The sequence below is a fragment of the Poecilia reticulata genome, linkage group LG7, assembly GCF_000633615.1.
Source record: "Poecilia reticulata strain Guanapo linkage group LG7, Guppy_female_1.0+MT, whole genome shotgun sequence".
NCBI classification, from domain to species: domain Eukaryota; kingdom Metazoa; phylum Chordata; class Actinopteri; order Cyprinodontiformes; family Poeciliidae; genus Poecilia; species Poecilia reticulata.
Window position 1 is genome coordinate 10,305,844 of NC_024337.1, and position 21,786 is coordinate 10,327,629.

General features: G+C 39.3%; 1 protein-coding gene across 2 annotated transcripts; it reads right to left on the reverse strand.

Moving 5' to 3' along the window:
• Positions 1–237: 237 nt before the first annotated feature.
• On the reverse strand, positions 238–21,096 carry ahcyl1 (adenosylhomocysteinase-like 1). Of its 2 annotated transcripts, none has more exons than XM_008413285.2 (17): positions 20,415–21,096; positions 10,892–11,006; positions 9,357–9,500; positions 8,135–8,235; positions 7,922–8,024; positions 7,088–7,182; positions 6,876–6,982; positions 6,362–6,478; positions 5,659–5,722; positions 5,446–5,534; positions 5,191–5,261; positions 4,943–5,037; positions 3,382–3,480; positions 3,182–3,250; positions 3,023–3,101; positions 2,769–2,889; positions 238–2,682 (listed from the first exon to the last, which is right to left on the reverse strand). In XM_008413285.2, the coding sequence occupies exons 1-17, from the start codon at positions 20,604–20,606 to the stop codon at positions 2,676–2,678; spliced, it is 1,668 nt and encodes a 555-aa protein (XP_008411507.1). In that variant the 5' UTR covers positions 20,607–21,096; the 3' UTR covers positions 238–2,675. The 2 variants fall into 2 exon arrangements, with proteins under 2 accessions (XP_008411507.1, XP_008411508.1); XM_008413286.2 differs by lacking the exon at positions 20,415–21,096 and adding an exon at positions 14,485–14,581.
• Positions 21,097–21,786: the final 690 nt, after the last annotated feature.

The window sequence follows — 21,786 nt, forward strand, 5'->3', positions numbered from 1 at the left end:
ATATTAGAAACTAATGCAGCTAGCCTGGAGCGCGAGAGAGTGTGTGAATATTCTAGAGAGGGAGATCAGTTTGACACTCAGCCAGCAGGGCTGACTGAGAGGAAAGCAATGCAGGGAATGTAGCGTTAAGGCTCATTCTGGAAGCCAGGAGGAAGTTCTTGCTGTTTTCAACTCCAATTTTATCTCTAAAATGACTCATTCTCCACACACACGCACAAAAACTCCACACTTTTAAAGTCGGTTAAAAAGCTTTGCTTTATTGCTGATTTAATGCATGAATTTACATACATAGTACACACTTAATGTAATTTTAATCACATAAAATGTTAATTAAGGTGACACAGTTGAATCAAATTAAGACAGTGACAATCATATGCCAGACATAAAGTTCATTATTTTTCTTAAAATACATCTCATATGTTAAAGCTACAATTAGTACCATAAGCAGTGGAAGGAAGACGTTACGTTTAAGTAGGTTGTTAAAAAAGGAACGACGATTCGCTAAATTAAGGTCAGCGCTGATGGTTGGTATAGAAAACCTGTTTCAAAACAAGTTTGGACACTCGTGGGATTTCCAAATTGGAGCAAATAGTGCAAATACTCAAACCCATTAAAACTTTGGGTGTACAGTTTTAATGGAAATAAAATGCAACTGTTCAAATTAGGTTTCTCTGCTGCCAGCATTTGATTCTCACAGACAGAAACTTTAGTCTTTTATTTGTTCCAATAAAAACAATAATTCTTAACCGGAAAGATCGAAATTTCTCTTTCTGGAGAAGGAAAAAAAAAATGTGTATTTTTCTTCCATTTACAACAGTGTCCCAACCTCGTTGAATACAGGGTTATAAAAAAAATCAAAAAGGCACATTCATACCACGGCCTTAAAAGGCATCATTCAGGCAAAAGGTTTTTACAGTGACAGAGATCAGGATTGGAATGTGACAGAGCAAATGGAAAGTTGGAAATAAATGAGGGGAGCTATCATTTATTGAGAGAGCTCTTGTGGCTTTACTCTTCAGGTTTTTCCCAAGTTCCCTCCAGGACAATGTAAAGCCTTTAATTTTAACACATCATGTGTCAAAACAAACTATTCCTGTTATTTTTTTTCTTTTGTTAAACTTCTGTTAATCATAAGGTTGATTTGCAGTGCTTTAAAAAAGTATTCACATCCTTGAAGCTTTTTCACCTTTTTTTTTTTTTACGTTTCAACCAGAAACTTCAAAGGATTTCATTTGATAAAGCAACACACAGCAGCATATTTGTGGAGTGAGGAAAAAAAAACAGTAATGGTTTACATTTTTTCCTATTTGTTTTACAAATAAAAATCTGAAAAGTGAGTCAAGCACTTCTACACTACCTCACTGCCCCTAGCTTACCAGTATTCATCTGAAAATGGAAAAATGATGCATTAGTCAGAGAAGTAGAACAAGAGGTTACTGTGGAGGAGCTGCAGAGATCAACAGCTCAGGTTGGAGAATCTGTCGACGACACTACTACTAGCTGTGAACTCTACAAAAAGGATTTTGGACGAGTATCAAGAACAAAGGCAAAAACTTTTACCATAAAGCCGCATAGAAGATTTAGTCAATATGTGGAAGAAAGTGTTCTGGTCAGATGACACAAAAGTAAAATCATTTTAGCTAACAGTTTTGTACTTTGCAGTGGAAAAGTGCACACCGTCCCCACTGTGTAACATGGTGGTGGCAGCATAATGCAAAGGGGATGTTTTTCTTCAGCAGGAATTATTGAGAAGTTGTCAGAGTTAATATAGGAGTCCGGAAAGGAAACCAGAAGCAGCAAGTTTGAGACGGGGGAGGAGGTTTACCTTTCAACCTAAACAACCAGAGCTACAATGAAATCTGAACCAAAGGCCTCCATCCAATCTGAATAAGTTTGAACTATTTTGCAAAGAGGAATGGACAAAACGTTAGTCTCTAAAGACGTGCAGCTCTAATTTGAGTAGAAGGCGGTTATGCAAAGCTTTGACTCAGTGGAAAGAAAAAGTGCTGGATGTAAGACTCTTCAGATTTTTATTTGTATACGTTTGGAAAATCCTGTATTCTTCAACTACCTTGTCAAAAAAAATCCCAAAAATAATATGGTTGTATTGTTACAAAAAAAATGTATATAAACACATTTTTGTTATACTTCATGATCTAGTGGATGTTACCTTTTAGGGCTTATGTGCAGGTAGCATTCAAAAATGCTTTCATGCATACAAAACTACTAAGATAATGTGCATGCCATCACAGAGCTTGCTTTGGCTCAGCCTAAACTCCGGTTGACAGAATGTGCCCATAAATTCTCCACAACACTGACAAATGAAACAGAAACGGCCATAGTTTGGCACTGCGCGTCAAATAGAGTAAACGAACAAATCAACAGCTCTGTGATCAGGAAACAAAAACTGATTAACAACTAAATACATGGAAACATCAATGCATGCAAGTAGGATGCTCTCTGAACACAAGACAGACCAATGTTAGTTCATTATATATTATAAGTTCTCTATATATGTCTTATCCTGAAATATTTAGATCTACTCCTAAGGTGCTATTAATAAGTTACATTCAGCATAAGTAAAATAATTCCTTCGTTTTGCAGTAGCTTAGAAAATAAAATAGATATCTCTGTTTATCCCAGGGCAACGTTTCGCTGAGTAGCAGACATCTTTATTAGTACCTGTAGAAGTAAAGAAGGTGTTAATGGATTTCTTTGTTGGTATTATAATAAAGCGTAATCATGGGAAATCACAAACTGACCCCCACCTGTAATAATTTGGCTTAAACGGGCCGTTCTTGTTCAGCCCCATGTACTTAGCCTGCTCATCGGACAGCTCTGTGAGGTGGGCATCAAAGTTGGGCAGGTGCAAACTGGCCACGTACTCATCTTAGAACAAAGACAGAGAGTAATTCATTATACATAAAGAGGACATCATCCTCAGCTCCAGTAAATAAATGCTGTAAACCCCTCGGGGAGTCATAAGGTGGCAGCAGGGAGCAGGATTTAGGGAAACTCCTACCCATTTTCTTGGGCAGAAGATAAACGTCTTGTTTGTATCGTCCTTCTGGAGCGTTGTACAGCTCAATCAAGGCGAGAGCCTACAGACAACACAGAGCCAACAGCAGATGTAAGACTTTTACAGCGACACTTGCAAACATTGTACTGCAATAAAGCCGACCTGAGTAGTAGCAGTGATGGACAACACGAACGTAGGCACTGTAGAACAGCTCAGATTTAAAAGACGACCCTGAGGAGAACCGGAACGCATACCGAGCCTTTATCATACGTTCAAGTAAACACACTAAATAAAATAGAAGTAAAGTCTGACGTATGTCAGGAACAGTGAGGTTTTACTGTGGACTTGTCCTGCGACTTTACCTCTGCCAGCACAATGACCCTCTTCCCATCTGGCCAGATGATGTGGTCAACCTGAGAGCGAACCCTCTCCCAGGTCAGCTCGGGGCTGCGTAGGCTCGCCTGAAGAGCACAAAGGAAAATACACACACACAAAAAAAAATTAAGAAGGGAATAATTAAAAGTCATCTGGAACTAAACCAAACACAAATGAGCTTGACTGTGCTGGGTTTCCATCACATGCGGATGAAAAGACGAGCGTAATGGTGGTAATATGACGTAAAATCACATGAAAATCAAAGCCTTGGCCTTTCTGAGGGAACAAAGAAATGTAACTATTTGATCATTTACCCATCAGTGCTTTCACCACCATGTCTATTCACTACCGAATCAGATCAGATAACAGATCAAATATATAATAACAGTTATCAGGATGAAATTCTACTCCCGGTACCCGATGATGGTCTTCTGTCTGATTTTCTTCACTCCACGCTACACAAGTTGAGATGCGGGCGATATTCACGTGCACAGCTGATTCCATGCACATTATTTTGTTAATTGACTCTGGGTTTTTCGCTTCGCATCTACGCTTTTTAAGCTTTTACTTTGATGTTCACAGTGGGAAACGGAGAGAAGCCGCATCAACTCCTTAGAGGCTCACTGTGTCTGTAACATGATGTTCCCTGCTTCCCTCAAGCATGAAAAGACACTGTGCAGCAGAGGGCGCTGTGCTGAGGGCATTTTCAATAATGGTCTTCTAATTGTACAACTCTAAAAACCATGTTTAAAGTCAGTGTATGCTTTTTTCTGTATAAAATTAACTGCAACCATCATGGATTATATTACAAGCTAAATTATTAACAATGAGACATAAACAGAGAGTAAAACAAACTGCTCTGGATGTAAACATTTTCAGCAGAAGCAGGACTGTAGCTGTAATTTTGAATCAGATATATATTATGAAACAAATCTATTTCATGTAATGTGTTGCAGGAACATTACAGTAACTTTCTTAACCAAACCGAGAAAGGTTGACCTGAGAAAATATCTGCAGCTTTCAGTCATAAATAGAGCAACCTCAAAAAATAGCTGTGTGAATAAGTATTTTTAATCTATTCCGTGAACGTGGCATTAATTTTATTACCTTTAATGAAGCATCAGACCGTGACTTGGTGTTGGCCGATGCCTGCTCTTAAATTATTCAAATCAAGTAACAGTTCGTCACTCAGGGAGTAAAAAGGAAAGATGGACATATTGGGCTGAGAAACCAAGCCAGTTTAAAGGTCATATTCCACATTCCTCACCTTTAATAATAGATGGAGCTTAACCTCTTTACCTCTAATCACCCTAATTTCTAAATCAGGAGCTTTATACTTGTGATAAATTCCAGCGAGGAATAAAACTTGAAGGCATATTTGCAAAGCTCACAGGATTATAAGAACAAAGAACATAATAGGGGTTTTCCCCCCATGAAAGTGTGTGAATGTCTGCCAACTTGAGCTTAAATCAGGCAGTTTTTTTTTTGTTTGTTTTTTTTTAATGGGAACTTTTCCATAAATAAATAATAGAAAAACAATGAAATTACCACATCGATTTCTGTATTGGAATGTCCCATATTGCAGACAATGCAGCCATTTTTCATTCGGTCAAGATGCTCTCTGGAAACAACGTTCTTGTTCCCTGCAAATAAACAAACGGAAGCTGGTGACCTCTGAAAAAAATCCCTGAATTCAAAAGGGAATGATATTTAAAACGAGACACATAATTTGCACATGGCCAACGCTGTGGCCATTAAAGCAGAAGTAACGGCTGTCACTGCGTGGGACTCCGTACCAGTGCAAGTTATCACCACGTCCATCTGCCGGATGACCTCGCTCAGCTTGACCACTCGAAATCCATCCATACTGTGCGGACACACAAACCAGATCTCAGTATTTTGTTTACGCAAGACAGGAAGTAAGCGGATTAAAAGACGACATAATAATGCACCGGTTAGCATCGCAGCTAATTCAATGCACAAGCACAGAAATTCTAGTGGCGCACATTTATTGATGGAGGAGTGCCGAACTGTAATGTGCAGTGACTCACCATGCCTGCAGAGCACAGATGGGGTCAATCTCTGTGATGCAAACAATGGCGCCAAGGGCTTTAAGAGCAGTGCAGCAGCCTTTTCCCACCTACAGATCACAAGGCAGTGCAATAAAAAGGTCAGCTGCACCAGTGGAAATTCAATCATTTCAAGTAAAAGCTTTTGTCCCTTGTTTGTTTTGTGTTTTTTTTTTAAATATAGGAATGACTCACCTCCCCATAACCACACACAACCACTTGTTTGCCTCCAAACATTATGTCCGTGGTCCTTTTCAAGCTATCAGAGAAAAGTGAAATAATCATTCAGGACCATCTTTAATTTATTATTTTACATAATTTAAAGAAAAAAAAAACAAAATGGAAGCAGTAAACATCAGGAATTAAAGACGATGTTAAATGAAACATTGTACTTTTGTCTTCACTATCAGACATTAAAACAGACTAAATGTTTCCTGTTTTAGGTTGGTTATAGTTCTAAAAAATTATTCTATTTACCAAATATCATAATAAAGTGAGGAGATCTTCCCTATTTTCTTTAAAATCTACACACACATTTCATATTGAGAAAAGAACAATGTGTGGATGCATTGAAGAAACATCTACATCATGGCATTGACAAGGTCAACGTTTTGAGATGGTTGTCAAAAAGCTCTGACCGTACTCTCATTGACTGTTTTTGGGCAGAAATAAAAAGATGTGTATGATGAAAGTGTGAAACCTGTCAATTTTAGTAAATAAAAACAAACAATACTCCTCCTGTTATTCTTGCATTTAAAACGGATTTTATTTTGGTAATCCAAAAGTCTTTTAACAGGAAAAAAGATTAGTCTGATTAATGTTGGGCAGTGTGAAAAAAGCCCACGAGTCTTTTTATACAGCCTACTGTAAATATTTAAAACGTTCTAATCTTGCTCACCCATCCAGAATAGATTCGCGGCAGCAGTAGAGATTGTCAAACTTCTGCTTCGTAACCGAGTCGTTCACATTCATCGCAGGGACACACAGCTTACCCGCCTTAGACAGCTGATACAATCTGAGAAGACACAGCAGGAAGTGCGTTTAGGCCAATCGGGTCACATGACACCTTTGCTCATATCCAATGAAAGCGAGACGCCAGTCTTTATGACACTGAGCTTTCTGGAGCCTCTCGCTAATTGAGTCTATGGAAGCGTATATTTTGGCTGCGTCATGTTTCTCCAATTCCCCGAAGTTACATAAGGGCAAAGTCCTCTTAAGCCCACAGTGACATGTATCAATACCAACATGACCTCTTCGACACCCTTGCTTATTGTTCCTGTTGACACAATATTCAGAATATTTATAAGCAAATGCATTCAGGTGAAGCCCGACTTTTCCAGGAAAACAGAGAACAAATTGGAAACGAGAAGCAGAAACAGAGGCTTGAAATGAAAACGACCAAATTGTCTCACCTGTGAACGCCAGTGACGCTCTCCTCCACGATCCCTCGGACCTTCTTGAACACGCTGGGATACTTCTTGTAAACCCAGTGGGTCAAATCTCCACCATCGTCCAAGATCTTTCATTTGAACCAAAGAGGAGATCGGTTAACTGCATCAAAGATTTAGGGAGGCCCCAGAGAGCGAGAGGTGTTAAATTCATGATGCAACTGCACTCATAATACCATATTGGCCTGCCAGCCGTCGCTGTTGACACAGCGATCAATGCACCACCAGAAGTCGTCCTCTGATTCACCTTTCCACGCAAACACAGGTACACCTGCAGGAAGCAGCACACACACACGACGGGCAAAGACGGAAGCCCATTAGGGTGGGATTATTACATAATAAAAAACACAAGCATGAAACGGTTAACTTTCTAGGTCACCGAGGGTTCATTCAGACTTACTACTAAGATGAAGTAAAACCTAATCTACTTTTATCCGTTAAAATGCAGGTCGCTACAATAACAGGATTTTATTTTTGCCTGGATTACAAATTTGATAGCTGGGGCTAACCCACACGCTGTATTTACTAATGCCGTTCTTCAAGGTTTTGAGGCAAAACTTAAAATACAAAATAAAACAACAAACAAACAAATTAGATTGAAGAATCTAAAATTAATTTTTGTCTGTTTTGTAGCTCGGGATTCCAATCAAAGTTAAAGGAAAAGTCTCTATCTGGATGCTTTTGATACATTCAACTATCGATACTTATTACTGGTCTACTGACTGTGATTATATGAAAAATACTCTCTAACAACCCATAGATAATGTCCACAGTGAAAAAGAGATTGTGTTGCTGCTGCAGGTTTGCTAATGAAAAAAAAAAGGTTTTCTCATTTTTTCTCCCTGTTATTCATACACTTTGTAAAATTCAGATGATTTATTATGTTGCTGTTCAGGACAGTAAATCTCGACTTCATGTTGCCAAGCGATTCATTTCAGAAAGCGTCATGCTTTAAACCAGTAGATTACACAGAAAAAGCCCCACAAGCTTCTGGAGGGGACGAATCTCACCAGTTTCAGCGAGAGCAGCGGCCACCTCGTTTTGAGTGGAGTAGATGTTACAGGCAGTCCAGCGGCACTGGGCCCCGAGGGCCACCAGAGTTTCAATCAGGACCTAAGAGGGGATGACGGATTGCACACACGTGTATAAAAAGTTAGAAGACGTGAGCTGTAAAGAAACATCAGCTGGGCCCGCAGAGGACAGGACGAGAGGACAGAACATACGGCGGTCTGAGCAGTGATATGGGTGCAGCCCACTATCTTGGCCCCGGCCAGGGGCTTCTCCCCCTGGGCTCTCTTCCTCAGCGAGATCAGGGCAGACATGTCTGTGAAGCAAAAATATATAAAACTTAAAAGCTACGAACATTTGTTTCTCACTTGAAAACTAATTTTAAGGGGTTTTTTTTTGTGGTTTTTTCAATAAAAATAAAAAATAAAAAATAAATCTGTTTCAGCGAATCAGTTTCTCTGATAAGTGTAGATTTATGGATTGGACATAAAGATATGCTATAATTTGAAAAATACAAATGAAAATTTACCATCTACAAATTATATATTTTAACTTTTATATTTCAGGTGTTCAAGTAAGGAATAAGTAAATGAAACGTTATTTTAAATGCTGGAAATGTTTAAAGATAGAGTCAAATTCTGTATTTTCCAACATGCTTGGGGAACCCCTGAGATAAACATGGGTGTGATGATTGGTATAAAAATGCTACATGAATCAGAGCATATACGCTACGTTTGTACTTTTAATAAAGAAACGATAAGAGTCTGAGTTTGATTGGAACGAGTGAATCAGTAACAGCATTTTTTTTTTAAATAAAAAAGTAATAACAACAATCTCTTCCTACAAGACGGTTATAAAAAGAACGGCAGGAATATGACAAACTACTAGAACAACAGCAACATACCATCTACAGCCCTGCAGATTTAAAGCCTAATAAACACTTGTCAGGCGTTCACATATTTCCCTTGAACAATGTAAACAGCTAGAAACACAGCAGACAGAAGAGAGAGACTACAGCACCGCATCTTTGAGCGTTGAAAGTAAAAGGACGTACGAAACGATAAAAAACAAACTGATCCGTAATAATGTTTTCAGAATGACATCAGTACTGCATAAGATAGGGTCTTAACTGCTGTGAAATTAGAAGATAAATTATAGCAAGTCGTGTAGTGGTAGTAAGCGGGGGTTTTTTTTGGCAAATATCCAGGAATAAGAAACTGCTTTCTTTGTTTGGTTCTTTGTTTTTAGAAGTTTTAAAAAGCAGTCTACTATGCACACTGCCAAACAGCAAAACGAGTTTGTTTCCTTTCACTGCAGAGCAGAAAAAAAGCTGCAAACTCAAAACTACACTAATCAGGAAACTACTGTTTGGGTTTCAACTTCTGCAAAGAAAAATCTATATTATCTTCTACATAGCTGTTACATCCGTGTGGGCACCTTGCTCTGCTATTTCAATTTCCCGCCGTCCGAATTCAGCCTGTTTGATGTTCTTCACACAGAAGTTGGTGCTGCCGTGGCTGTTGACCTGGGCTTTGTCCCGGGGGGAGGTTTCATCATCCGAGCTGTCGGTGTAGGAAGCAGCTGGAAAACGAAGAACACAAAAGCTCACTTTTGTGTTAAAACACACGAGCGGAGGCAATAATGAAATCTACACTTTACATCTATTGTGAGAAAGAAAGGACCTCTGTGTGCACTTCCTGTGTGTGTGTGTGTGTGCGTGTGTGCGTGCGTGCGTGCGTGTGTGAGTGCGTGTGTGCGTGCGTGCGTGTGGACCTGTGTATATTTACGGCGCCTTGTAAAAGTATTCACACCCTCTGAGCTTTTTTTTTTTCCCCACATTTTGTCACATTCCAGTCACAAAATTTTATTGGAATTTTATGTGATAAATCAATGCAAAGTAGAGTATAATTGTGAAATAAGAGGATAATCACAAATGGTTTAAAAAGAATTTATAAGAGTTGACAACACTGGTGTTAATTTGTACTCAGCCCACCTGGATCAGTACTTTGTAGAACCAGATTTACCTACAGCTTTAGCAGAAAGTCTTTCAGTGGAAGGATCAGCTTTGAAAAGTCCAGAGACTTTTCTTGCTAATTCTTATTTACAACATAGCTGCAACTAAGTCAGAATGGATGTTAATAACATCTGTTTTTAAAATATGTCCACAAACTCTCTAACAGCTCTGGACTTTGGCTGAGCCAATTTTACACATTAATGTATTTTTGAACAAAACTATTCCATTGTAGTTCTCAGTCTATTTTAAGGTTGTTTTTCTGCCGGTAAGGTAAATTTTTTCTGGTCTCCTGCAGAGTATTTAGCTCCATCCACCTTCCAATCAGCTCTGATCATATTCCCAGTAGCTGCTAAAGAAAAGCATTCCCACAGCATGACGCAGCCCCCACCATGTTTCACAGTGAGAAATAGCACTTTTATTTTTCCTTCACCCAGGTAGCTTTGATTAAAGACAAAATGTTACATTTGGTCTCATCTAACCAAACACCTTCCTCGACAAGTTAGCTCTGGTTTATATACCTCACTCAACCCACAACAGGAATCGAACCTATTAGTTAGAACAAAAAGATCCTGATAAACTGAAATTATGCTATATAAATAAAATCACCTTAACTTACCTGAAGTCTTCACATGGCATATAGTACATGGTTTTATTTTACCAAATTCATTAGCCTAACATCATAAAGTCTGTTTTTCTACCTACCATCGGTTTCCCTTACTTTGTAACTACCTTGTGTTTCTCCATCACCTAAAGTCCAGATAAAAGATTGAAATTTGTGGCTTCTATGTGAAACATGTGAAAAAGCTGAAGAGGTTTAACGTTTTCAACTCAGTGTACAGTGTACTGCTCTGTTAAAGCAGAGTGTTGCTTTAACAGATGTCTTTCAAAATAATATGTGATATGTATGTGTGTTATAAAAACATGAATGCCCATACTGAAACCTTGGGGTCCACAGTACCTGAGCTGTAGCTGTCTGTGGAGGACTGTGAGATGGAGCGTGAGAGCGAGCGGCGACCCGCCTTGGTCGGAAACTTGCTGAACTCCTGCTTGTCCTCTGCATTCGCAAACTGGATCTGAAAAACAGTCAGTCAGATGCAACACTGAAATCACACGCAGACAGGGACAGAAAGCCTCATTGCCACACATTAGCAGTGTAGATGCTCGGTAACATGCTTACGTAACTGCTTATATTTGAACTCATTTTGCTGTTTCAGCCTCAAAACTGTCCTTTGAAAAAAAAGAAAAAGGTGGAAATCAGCTCATTTTTGCAAAACGCAGGTGGATCAGGAGGAAGAAAGCTGCTGCTTATTTTTAGACGCGCTCCGCTGCTCTGTGATTTATGCTTTGTACAGATACACAGGCTCGAGTTGTTGTCGGGGGCTATTTGTTTTTCATCATGCTAACCGAAGCCTTCAAAGCGCCACAGATCAAAGCCCTGGAAACACATGAATCAGAACAGCGAAAGCTTGATTAGCGTCTGTATGTTGTACACTTGCTTTTCATAAAAGTCGTAACTGTTCGAGAATCTGGTCTTTGGTTCCAGCATCAGAACACATTTTTCAAGCTTATGAGCTTTAAGACAGATGTAAAGAAATATTCTGTTACATCACAGTCCCACACGTAATGCTGTTCCTCAGCACTTTACAGCAACACAAGGTCTCCAGGGTCGTTTCATTTTGCACATTTTGTGTTTCGTATAATTTGTGATAGAAAAAAAAAATACAAGCTTGGACCAGTCCTCTCAGAAACTAGAGATGCACACTGGACTGGAGTCACCCGAATATCAGCTTGATTGACCCTTATCGATGATCACCTGGTCAGAAAGTTGAAGATTCAATCTTCATCTTTTTTTTCTGATCTGTGAGCTTCACACAAGATGTCGGTAACAAAGTAATGCAGAAATCAAAATTAATGCATTAATTTCAATTACTTAATTAAGGAAAGAAAATCTAGTTTAAAAAATTTATAGTTCAATTGATTATGAAGTATAAAACTGTTGTCAAACAGCTGATAAAAAGGAACAATCTGGACAAATCACTACTGCAGAATTACACGCCGATCTGCAACCTCCCATTCATCAGCAAAGTTACAGAAAAAGCTGTTTAAACAATTAAATAGCTTACGATAGCTAACGATAACCAACCACTTTGACTCCTTCCAGTCTGGTTTTTGTGCTCACCACAGCACAGAGACTTGCCTAGTCAAAGCATTCAATGATATCCACATACAAACTGTGGGAGAACCACAGTGCTGGTTCTGTTGGACCTCAGTGCAGCTTTTGACACTGTCGACCATGACATTTTACTGAATCGACTGGAGAGTTGGGTCGGACTCTCCGGTCCAGTGCTCAACTGGTTTGAATCTTACATAAAGAACAGAGATTTCTTTGTTTCAATTGGAAACTTCTCGTCAAAGAGGTCATAGGTCACATGGATTGACCTTGGATTGACCAAGGACCCCTCTTATTCAATATTTATATACTTCTACTAGCTCAGGTTATAACAGGAAATAAGATCAGTTACCATAATTACACAGATGATACACAGCTCTATATTATGATGTCATCAGGTGACTCTGAACCATCCAATCACTGAACAGATACTTAGAACAGATAAATGTGTGGATGTCCCAAAACTTTCTCCACCTGAACAGAAACAAAACTAAAGTTATTATTTTTGTACCTAAAGAGGAGCGATCTAGAGTCAATGCAGCACAAAGTCGGCCTTCTATCACCTAAAGAACATCTCCAGGATTAGAGGACTTGTGTCTCAACGAGATCTAGAGAAACTCATCAATGCGTTTATCTTTAGTCGCATTGATTACTGCAGCAGCGTCTTCACAGGTCTGTCCAACAAATCAATCAAATAGCTGCAGCTGATCCAGAACGCTGCTGCTCGCGTTCTGACTAAAACCAGGAAAATAGAGCACATATTTTCCTGGTTTGTGCTCTATTTTCCTACAGGGAGCTACACTGGCTCCCTGTAGCTCAGAGAACAGACTTTAAAATACTGTTAGTTTATAAATCACTGAATGGCTTAGTACCACAACACATTAAAGATCTGCTGTTGTTGTACCAACCTTCCAGACCCCTCAGGTCTTCTGGTTCTGTTCTGCTAGTTTGGTTCAGAACCAGAACCAAACTAGGAGAAGCAGCATTCAGCTTCTATGCATCACAAATTTGGAACAAACTTCCAGAAAACTGTAAAACAGCTGAAACACTGAGTGCCTTTAAATCTCGACTAAAAACCCACCTGTTTAGAGTTGTATTTGAAACATAATCAATTACAAATTTAATGATGGCATTTGACTTAATGTAATGTTTTGATTGTTGATTATATGTTGCATGACTTTGTGCTTTTGTTTGTTATGATGTAAAGCACTTTGAAATGGCTTGCTACTGAAATGTGCTCCACAAATAAAATTTAATTGATTGATTATCGCGCTTTGATGTTGCGTCCGTCTGTCTGTCAGACAGCGCTGTGTAAAGTCGTAACACTGTACAGTGTCATCCAATCATGGCTGATCTCCTTGCAGACGCACAGACAAAATGCAGAACATTTTTTCTGTAAGTCCTCTCTAACTCGCGATCATTCGACTTCTCTGTCTTGGTGGTGTTGCAATGCTGCATTAAGTCAGTCATCAATTTCCCACATACAGTTCACACCGCTCCCCTTTTGAGACAGTTCGTGACAATGCTGTCGGCCTCCCTCGACCTCTTATTTTCAATGTCCATAACTTGTGTTTGGAGTGCAAACTGTTGAGCAGGCCGCTGGAGTTGACAAAACACACAAGGAAGATGAATCGGTGGGCCACACAGCTACTAGAACAAAACCCCCGAGCAACGTGCACTACAGCACATACACTGGCCCAGAAGCATGACAGAACAGCTCAGCCTTGATAGAAATTGCTAAGGAGTAGCAACTCAAAGACTTACATAAATACAACTCTTAGCCAAAAAGTTAAGAGAAGCATCATGTGGCTCAGTTTTCAGGAAGTGACCTCACGGTTGGATGGAAGAAGTTCGTTCTCCTACAAAATACTGACGAGATAACACAAAACATAGTAGTTTCAGTCTCTTAACTTCTTGACCTTATGATCCCTCGTCCCAATGTTCATCACACCTCGACTTCAGCAGTCTACCATGCAACTGAAGAGAAACTCAAGAAGCTTGGGAGTCTGGGTGAGCAGAGCAGATCTCTGCATGGCTCTGTTTTCACAACCAAGACTGTGGCCTTTCTCACACGCTTGGAAAACAGTATATTGAGTTTTCCTCTGGATCGTTTTATGTGGATTCAGCACACACTTTGCATTTTCCTTTCTCGACTGGTAAACATTTAAATAAGACCATACTCCTTGTTACGACGTACGGTAATGTAAATGATGGTTACTGGTTTTGCTACCTGCGATAACATCACAAAGCCTTTGTAGTTCAATGCAAAACAGTGCTAGTAGGATACCGTAACCCGTCTCAAGTCATCCAAACTGATCTCTGCCTGGGAATTCCAATATCTAGAAGGATAGGTTTCCTGTGAACCATTACAAGCAACTCACCTGTTCTCTCCCATGTCCATGCTTGTGGGCCATACCTGCCGGTCACTGTCTACTGCGCTCTTCAGCTTTCTAGCCTACCTCTCTGAGTCCTGTGTGTGTGTGCGCGCGATGGTACCAGGTGTCCCTGATGCTATTATCCCAGAACACTCCCAGGCAGCTCAGGGGGAGGTTCCCACCTATTACCGTAATTTCTAAATGGCCAACTTTGGCTAAAACAGGCCAGGACGTAAAAAGAGAGGTCAATTTCAAACAAGCCTGTCTCTCTTTCTCTCTCTCGCCGTTTGCTCCACATTGTCCTTGACAACTCGCTGCTGAAGGCTTCAGTTTTTATTTTATGGGGATTTTTTTTTTTTTTTAAGTCCAGCTAGAGCATTGTACGAACCAGAGTTATGACGACACCACCACGCAAACAAGTACAAAAACACATTTGCTGGAGCTCGTATTTTCAGCTTGAGTTCCTAATTTGCAGCACTAAATGTACTAGGATTGGCAGGAGGAATTAAACCTGTTCTCCATTAGCCTTCTGCTGCATCATTAGGCATCTCTTTAGACCCATCCTGCAGCTAAAAATACCCTTTCTCTCTCAGATAACAGGCCAGGTCAAAGACTTAAGCCGTAGAGTGTTACAGTCGGTCAGTGGCGTAAAGGCTCAGTGTGGCACCCGACATAAGGCAACCAAAACTACTTAACCAGACACCGCCACTGCGGCTCTATGGCACCATCTAACTGTAATCCACACACATCCTCGCCGCCAACTGCTCACAGCCGCTGCATTCAACAAGTCAAACACAGCCAGAGCAGCGGGTAAAACAGAGCACACGGCAAGGCGAGTTTCAAGTGAAGTATAATGCTGAAGTCAGCACACTCCTCCTGGTATGCAAAGGCTGCTGTTTAAATCAATGCATGCATGACCGATTACGCCGTGTTGTGCAAAAAACACACTGTGAACTAATCCTGCCTTCCTCACAGACTATGTGACCTGGAGCTGAAACTATAAGTTCTCCTGATTAAGATAGCGCACAGCCTTATTTCATGAATAAACACCTGCAGTACAGCCACACTGATTTAAAGGGGAGAACAGATTTTTTTTTCTCTGTTCTGTTAAGATGCTATATTCAGTCATTAACTTGCGGTAAATAACTCTCTTGGGGTCTTTACTTTAATACTTTAATTAAACCAGGATTCTTTTCACTTTTTTTAGGTAACAGGGCATCAGAGAAAGTCTAAGTTAGAGGTTGGCCATATTAAAGCTAACATCCTAAAATATGCTTAACGCATTTCATGTTGCAGAATGTTGCAGAAACAATCGGTCCCTTCTGTGTGAGTCACTGTGCATGAATGAACAGAAAAGTTTTGAAGTTCAAGTTATTTTATCATCAAAGTGAAAATGACAGTAGAGTTACCTACTTCAGGTTGGGTACTGACGTCACTTTGAAGAAAATCTAACATTTCCATATGAATGTTTTAATTTGATAAAGGAGGTAGTAAAATGAACTAAATATCCTGAAAGTAAGGGGAACGGTGCAAAACAAGACTTGTGAGGATGAGTTGTAATGCTTCCTTAACTAACTTGAGTTTAAAAAAAATAATAATTAGAACTGAGACAGAGGGTCTAAGTTTATTTTGTTTGGTATCTTCACGTCATCTAGTTTCCACTGCGTGATACTCACACTCGGTATGGAGTGTGAATATCACCCCAGGAGAGGGTGATACACTCCTGTGGCAAATGTGTAATCACTTGCATGAAGGGTTTACTGGACTGAAAATGATGAATGTGGGACAGTCTTTAGAGGATCTGAAAGCTTTCACGTTGAACCTTCGTTTTGCAGTCCTCCCCCTTGTCCACCTTATCTCATTACAGCATTAACTTTGATTCCTCATCATTTCAGAGCATAATCCGTTCTGCCTTACCCAGACCTCTCCGTCTTGCACTGTGGAAAAAGATTCAAAATGCAAAACATAAACTATTGAGAACTATTTGGGGGAGACATTAGATAATCTCACAATAATACAGGACATTAATCGAATCTATCAAAAGCTGAGGAACTTAATATGACTATAGTCAAAAGGAGAAGAAAGCAAACTGTTTACTTCTATTTGTTCAGCTATAAACTGTAGAAAAAGGTTAGTCCCAAACCCCAGAGATGCTCCATCAACATAAAATAGTTGATGTATTCTTAACCAAGGTTTAGAGTTGAAAAAGATTTTTATATTTACTTGACCATTTTAGAGTCCCAGAATGTTTTAGGCTCTGAGCTGATATTTGAATTTGAATTTCTAACCTAACCAATATTTTCCAATCCAAATGTTTTTAGACATTTAGTGATGTTTAAATTCCCTTCAATATGTACATCAAATATATACAAGTGAATATTACTATAATATACTGCTCAAAAAAATAAAGGGAACACTTCAGTGTTCAATTAAATGTTAAAGTGTTCCCTTTATTTTTTTGAGCAGTGTACATTCCTGCTATAATAGGATTTTATGTTCACATAGGAGGCGCTGTGTCTGTTATATCATATTAACACCCAGTTGAACTTTTCCACACTTTGACACATAATTAACCACAAAGGTCAATGTATTTTGTGGAGCTTGTTCATGGTAGACCAAGACAAAGTGCAGAGGAAGGAAAACTGACACATGCTCTTTTTAAGTCTTCCAAATACAGAACACATTTTTATTAATATCTTTGAAAAACCACATGTGCTTTGCCTTGCACTTCATAATTCCTCCCTTCTTTGTGTTGGTCTGTCACCTAAAACCCTAACAAATCCCTTTTAGGGTTTGTGGTTTAACTATGCCAAAATGTGGAGAAGATCAATACTGCGAATAAGTTTGCAAGGCACTGTAAACATGATATAACCAAACTTCAAAGTGAGCACGCAGCAGTCCACACCTCCACAGGGATCAGATACAAAATGATGATGCAGGAACAAATTCGATGTGAGTAAGTCCCGTTACAGGGGGTGGCGGGTGGGGGCAGGGGTGCGTATTGCATAACTGTTTTGTATTGAAAAAAAAAAAGGAGGAGGCAGAGGTTTGCTGTTCTTTGACTCACCCACCATCACACTCACTCAGTCAAATTTGTAGAATTGATTGTATTTATTCACCACACATTTTTCAGACCGTCAAAGTCAATGCGGAGTAAACCAAAACAGTTTCAAAGTTTGTCTTCTTACAATGATTTGCAGAAGTCGTTTTGACTCATTTTGCAAACAGGTGTCTGAGTCAGACACTGGACGCTCAGTTTTATTCATAACAAAGCGTTGTTTTCATAAAGCTGATGCACATTCCTATAATTCAATATGTTTGGAAACAGGCCCCCCGGAGGCAGCTCACAGTCCACACAATGTTGCCTGTCAGACAGTAAGGAGGTCTAAACTAATATTTTAAAGTCTCTGAGCCCCGCTGCTGGGAACGCAGATATCTTTGCTATCTTTTTGTAATTTTTTATGTAATTTGATTCATATTATGAGTATGCAACTTGGTATGAGACAAGCTGTCTTTACAAAAGCTAAATCGCAAACACAGACACACAGTAGGTGTAGGACAAAGACAAAGATTTAACGTTCAAGTTGATTATTTAGCAAAAATAAAGTGAGTATAATATCTATGTTTCCATGACATTGGAAATATGTGGAAACAACCTTCTTTTAATCTGCAGAAATTACATATCGTTCTTACACGTTTATGTGTTTCTACATAGTAAGTTGGACTCATTTAAAGCTTTTCCTGTGTTTGTTGCAAAAGCAAAGCAGATTGTGAGGCGAAATCTGCAATGAGACTTTTTTTTAATATAGGAAACGGAATCGTCACCAGTGTGGATTCAAATCTATGACTAATTTTATGCAAATAATATGCAATCTAACATTTGAAGGCTAATAAAACTGTATTAGTTTTATTATTAAAACTAATAAAGAACTTTCATGTAATTTATGTCCCATTTGGAAGATATTGCTGAGTCACAAGAAATAAAACAAGGACGTAGAGGTATTAAGGATGGCAAAAATAAACATAAAACAACAACAGAGTGAAAGCTTATCCTGCTGTGAGAATCTCAGCCTTCCAACAACTACTGTAAAACCATTTTACCAAGTGTTGTATATTTATTTCAGGATGTTATATATTCAGGGGAAAAAATACAAAAAAGAATGGCTATTTCTGGAGGCAAGAAAAACAAACATCTTCTCCTCTAAATGTGAGCCGGTTCTCAGAAACACGGTCCTCGACCTGCAACCAGCAGTGGATAAACACTCAGATTTATCCAGTGCTGGGAACCAGCAGTGGACGTGTAATATGAACATCCGACTAGAGAAAGTCTTTTTTGTTTTGTGCCGTTGTAAAGCAGCCAAGACATTCAAAGTCTTTTCCCTCAGGTGCACAGTGTGCAGTAAATACACTCTTATCAAGCTGCTCCAAAAACTGACGATGCCCACCCACATGAGAAGCCTGAGCAATAAGTCACAGCTGACCGAGTCAACAGTGACAGAGTTAAACAGTTGGATTGATTGGACTGGTTAACAGAGCTGGATGCACTATTCCACTCTTTCCTGGCCAACTTGATATCCAGTTTTCTTTGCCAAGTCCCAATTTGACTTAAATTTGACATTTTATTTCTAAGAGCAATCAGACATCAAAGGAAAAATATGTACATTAGTTTCTTTTGTAGAAAGGGTGATTTTGAGCTAAAAATAAAGAAATAAGATTATCTTCATTGATGCATCAAAGCACAGTAATATATTTCAAATTAAACGTAAAAGAAATGCATCAAAGTACATCATTGAACAGAAGTCGTGGGGTACATTACTTTGGATACATTTAATGAAGAGAAAATGGAAAAAAGGCCTTTCCAGGATCTGATCATGTATTTTTTTCACTTTACCAAGGACTGAAATCAAGGATTTAATATAGTATATATATTTTATTAATACTGCATAGGAACATAAAGAAAAATCAAAATCAGTTTTCTTTCAAGTATATATTCTAATATATTTTAATTTTGAAACAACTCAGATTGTTTGAAGGACTTAAACCTTATTTTTAAAAGTGGCTTGTAGAAGAAGTAGCTTTTAATCCAATCGAAAATTTAAAAAAGCATGCAACAAGAATACCCTGTAATAAGCCTGTGTTCCTAACCTCTATTGAATTTTTATTAAATTCAAAGAAATGCATCAAAGTACATGCTCTTGGTTAGAGTGAAAATAGAGGTGGCTGTAAGCCTTGAATCACTTAATAAACAGAGTTTATTTTCTTTTATAATATCTGACCTGCCAGTCACTGAGCAGAGCCGTTCAAGGGAAAGTTGGCTGATTCTGATTCTTGCTCGATTGATTGATACTCATCTTTTTACAATTTCAACATCCACATTCCTGCACCTCTAAGAAAAGCTACATAACCACAGGTTATGCGGGGTTGAATGTTTTCTCACAGAAAATCCAGGGCATTAACCACCACATACTTAGTGTGGAAGCGAGCTTACTAAGGCCTTACATGTAAGCTTTAAGGTTTGGTTTCCTAAACAAAGAATATTTACATTTACACTGTATAGAAACGGTATAAGAATACCTAACGCTTGACGGTAATACCGTTTAAAATGACATGTCACATCAGTATTACAATAGAAGTTGTAATTCTTCTATAAAGACTTCTGTCAAACCAGGTGAAATGGGAACAAATACATATGTCCCACTGTAACTACTAACCCGACTGAATTCCGACTACCCTGCTTTTTAATACTAACTGTACTAAATATTAAAGAATGTGGCTTTGCAGCGCATTCGCTACGGTTTCTTCCCCCATACTGTCCAGCAGTAGCCTACTTGACTGCAGCACAGTTCTCCGCACCAACGTGAACGTGTCCTCCTCACATGTGACCGGCTGTTCTTTGCCCAATGGCAGCAAGTGATGGCGGGCATCACGTTTCTTACCTTCTTCACCGACTTCAGAGTCGGGACTGCGGTGAACGCCGCGGAGGGCATCTCTCCAACGTTCATGTTCACATCGCTGCTGTTCTTGCTGACGGTCAATGCGGAGTATTTTTCCGCGACGTTTTCGGTCTCTTTGACATATTTGGTCGCCTGCTTGACCTCCGTTTTGCTATCCACTGCCGAGTCTGTCATCGCATCTAAGTGATACTAAAAGAAGGAGGAGATGAGAGGGGGGGGAAAAAAAGAGAAGCCGGTTGTCTGTGGAGTTTAAACTAACGTTAGCCCCGTCCGTCGCCTTCTTTGCTCTTTGGTGTGTGGTTTTAAAATGACCGAACAGATCCTGTAATCTATATAAGTAAGAAGTAGGCGCTTAGGTCAAGTTTTCTGGCTTCTTTAATTCCCTAGACGCGCTGCGGAGGCAGTTGCTGGTCCTGCGTTGTGCTGTCAACCTCAGACAGAAGCATCTCTGATGGGAGGGGGCGGTAGGCTCAGCCTGTCACCTGAGGAAGTAGGCTGTGTTCAGGCGGTGATGGTAAACACAGCGCTCCAACCGGAGGACAGGATTCAGAACAGAAAGAGGGGAAATTGTATTCGTAAAGAGTTTTCATGGTATTTACTTCCTACTTGCATAACTCGTCGTCAGTTTGCATAAAGCAAACCTTAGTCCGTGAAGCCTGTTTGACCGTTGCCAAGGAGGTTGAGAACAAGTCCCGCCTTCTTTGCTATGATTGGTTGACTCTGAGATCCATTTAGACAATCCACCGCTTCTGATTTGCTGCGCTTATTAAGCTTAGAGGGTCCTGAATAGGGATAGATTGAAAAAAAAAACCCACATTTTTAAATAATTTCAACCGGTTTTAAACATTAATATAATGAATTGGGCAGGGTCGTCGGAGAGAGAATACTCGAGTACATAGAAAATACTCGAGATATTATGTACTGTTACGTATCAGTTTGCATATATTGAATGAAAACCAAAAAGTAAAAAAAAATGAATAATTGTTTTTTTTTTAATGGTCCGAAGGGTAATGGTGTATTTAAAATAAAAATGGGCAATCTAGGAGTAACACGTTAAATTTTTGTTTTGATTTGCTTAGATATTGAAGATTGACATTTTTAATAAAAAATATTTTTATAAAGCCTTAAAGAGCATTGTTTTGTGCCTTAAGACCTTAGGTGAAGCTCCAAATTAAGCAACAGTAGGGGTCTCCCTCCAACCTATATGACAGCATCCTAATCAAACTAAAGAAAACCTGGCTCATAGTGTGTCACTCCAGAATTATAAGTTCCCCCCCATCGTACATCCCTTTGAAAAACTTTCTGCAGAAGCCACTGTACCTCTAGAAAAAATAATGTATTGAGGCCAAAAGGC

What these genes read in the sequence shown, in the direction of transcription:
- ahcyl1 (XM_008413285.2), bottom strand. Translation starts at nt 20,606, where the DNA reads ATGACAGACTCGGCAGTGGATAGCAAAACGGAGGTCAAGCAGGCGACC. An exon ending in CCATCACTGCTACTACTCAG is followed by an intron (nt 3,102 to 3,181) that starts GTCGGCTTTATT and finishes TGTTGTCTGTAG; the next exon opens with GCTCTCGCCTTGATTGAGCT. An exon ending in TCTTCTGCCCAAGAAAATGG is followed by an intron (nt 2,890 to 3,022) that starts GTAGGAGTTTCC and finishes CTTTGTTCTAAG; the next exon opens with ATGAGTACGTGGCCAGTTTG.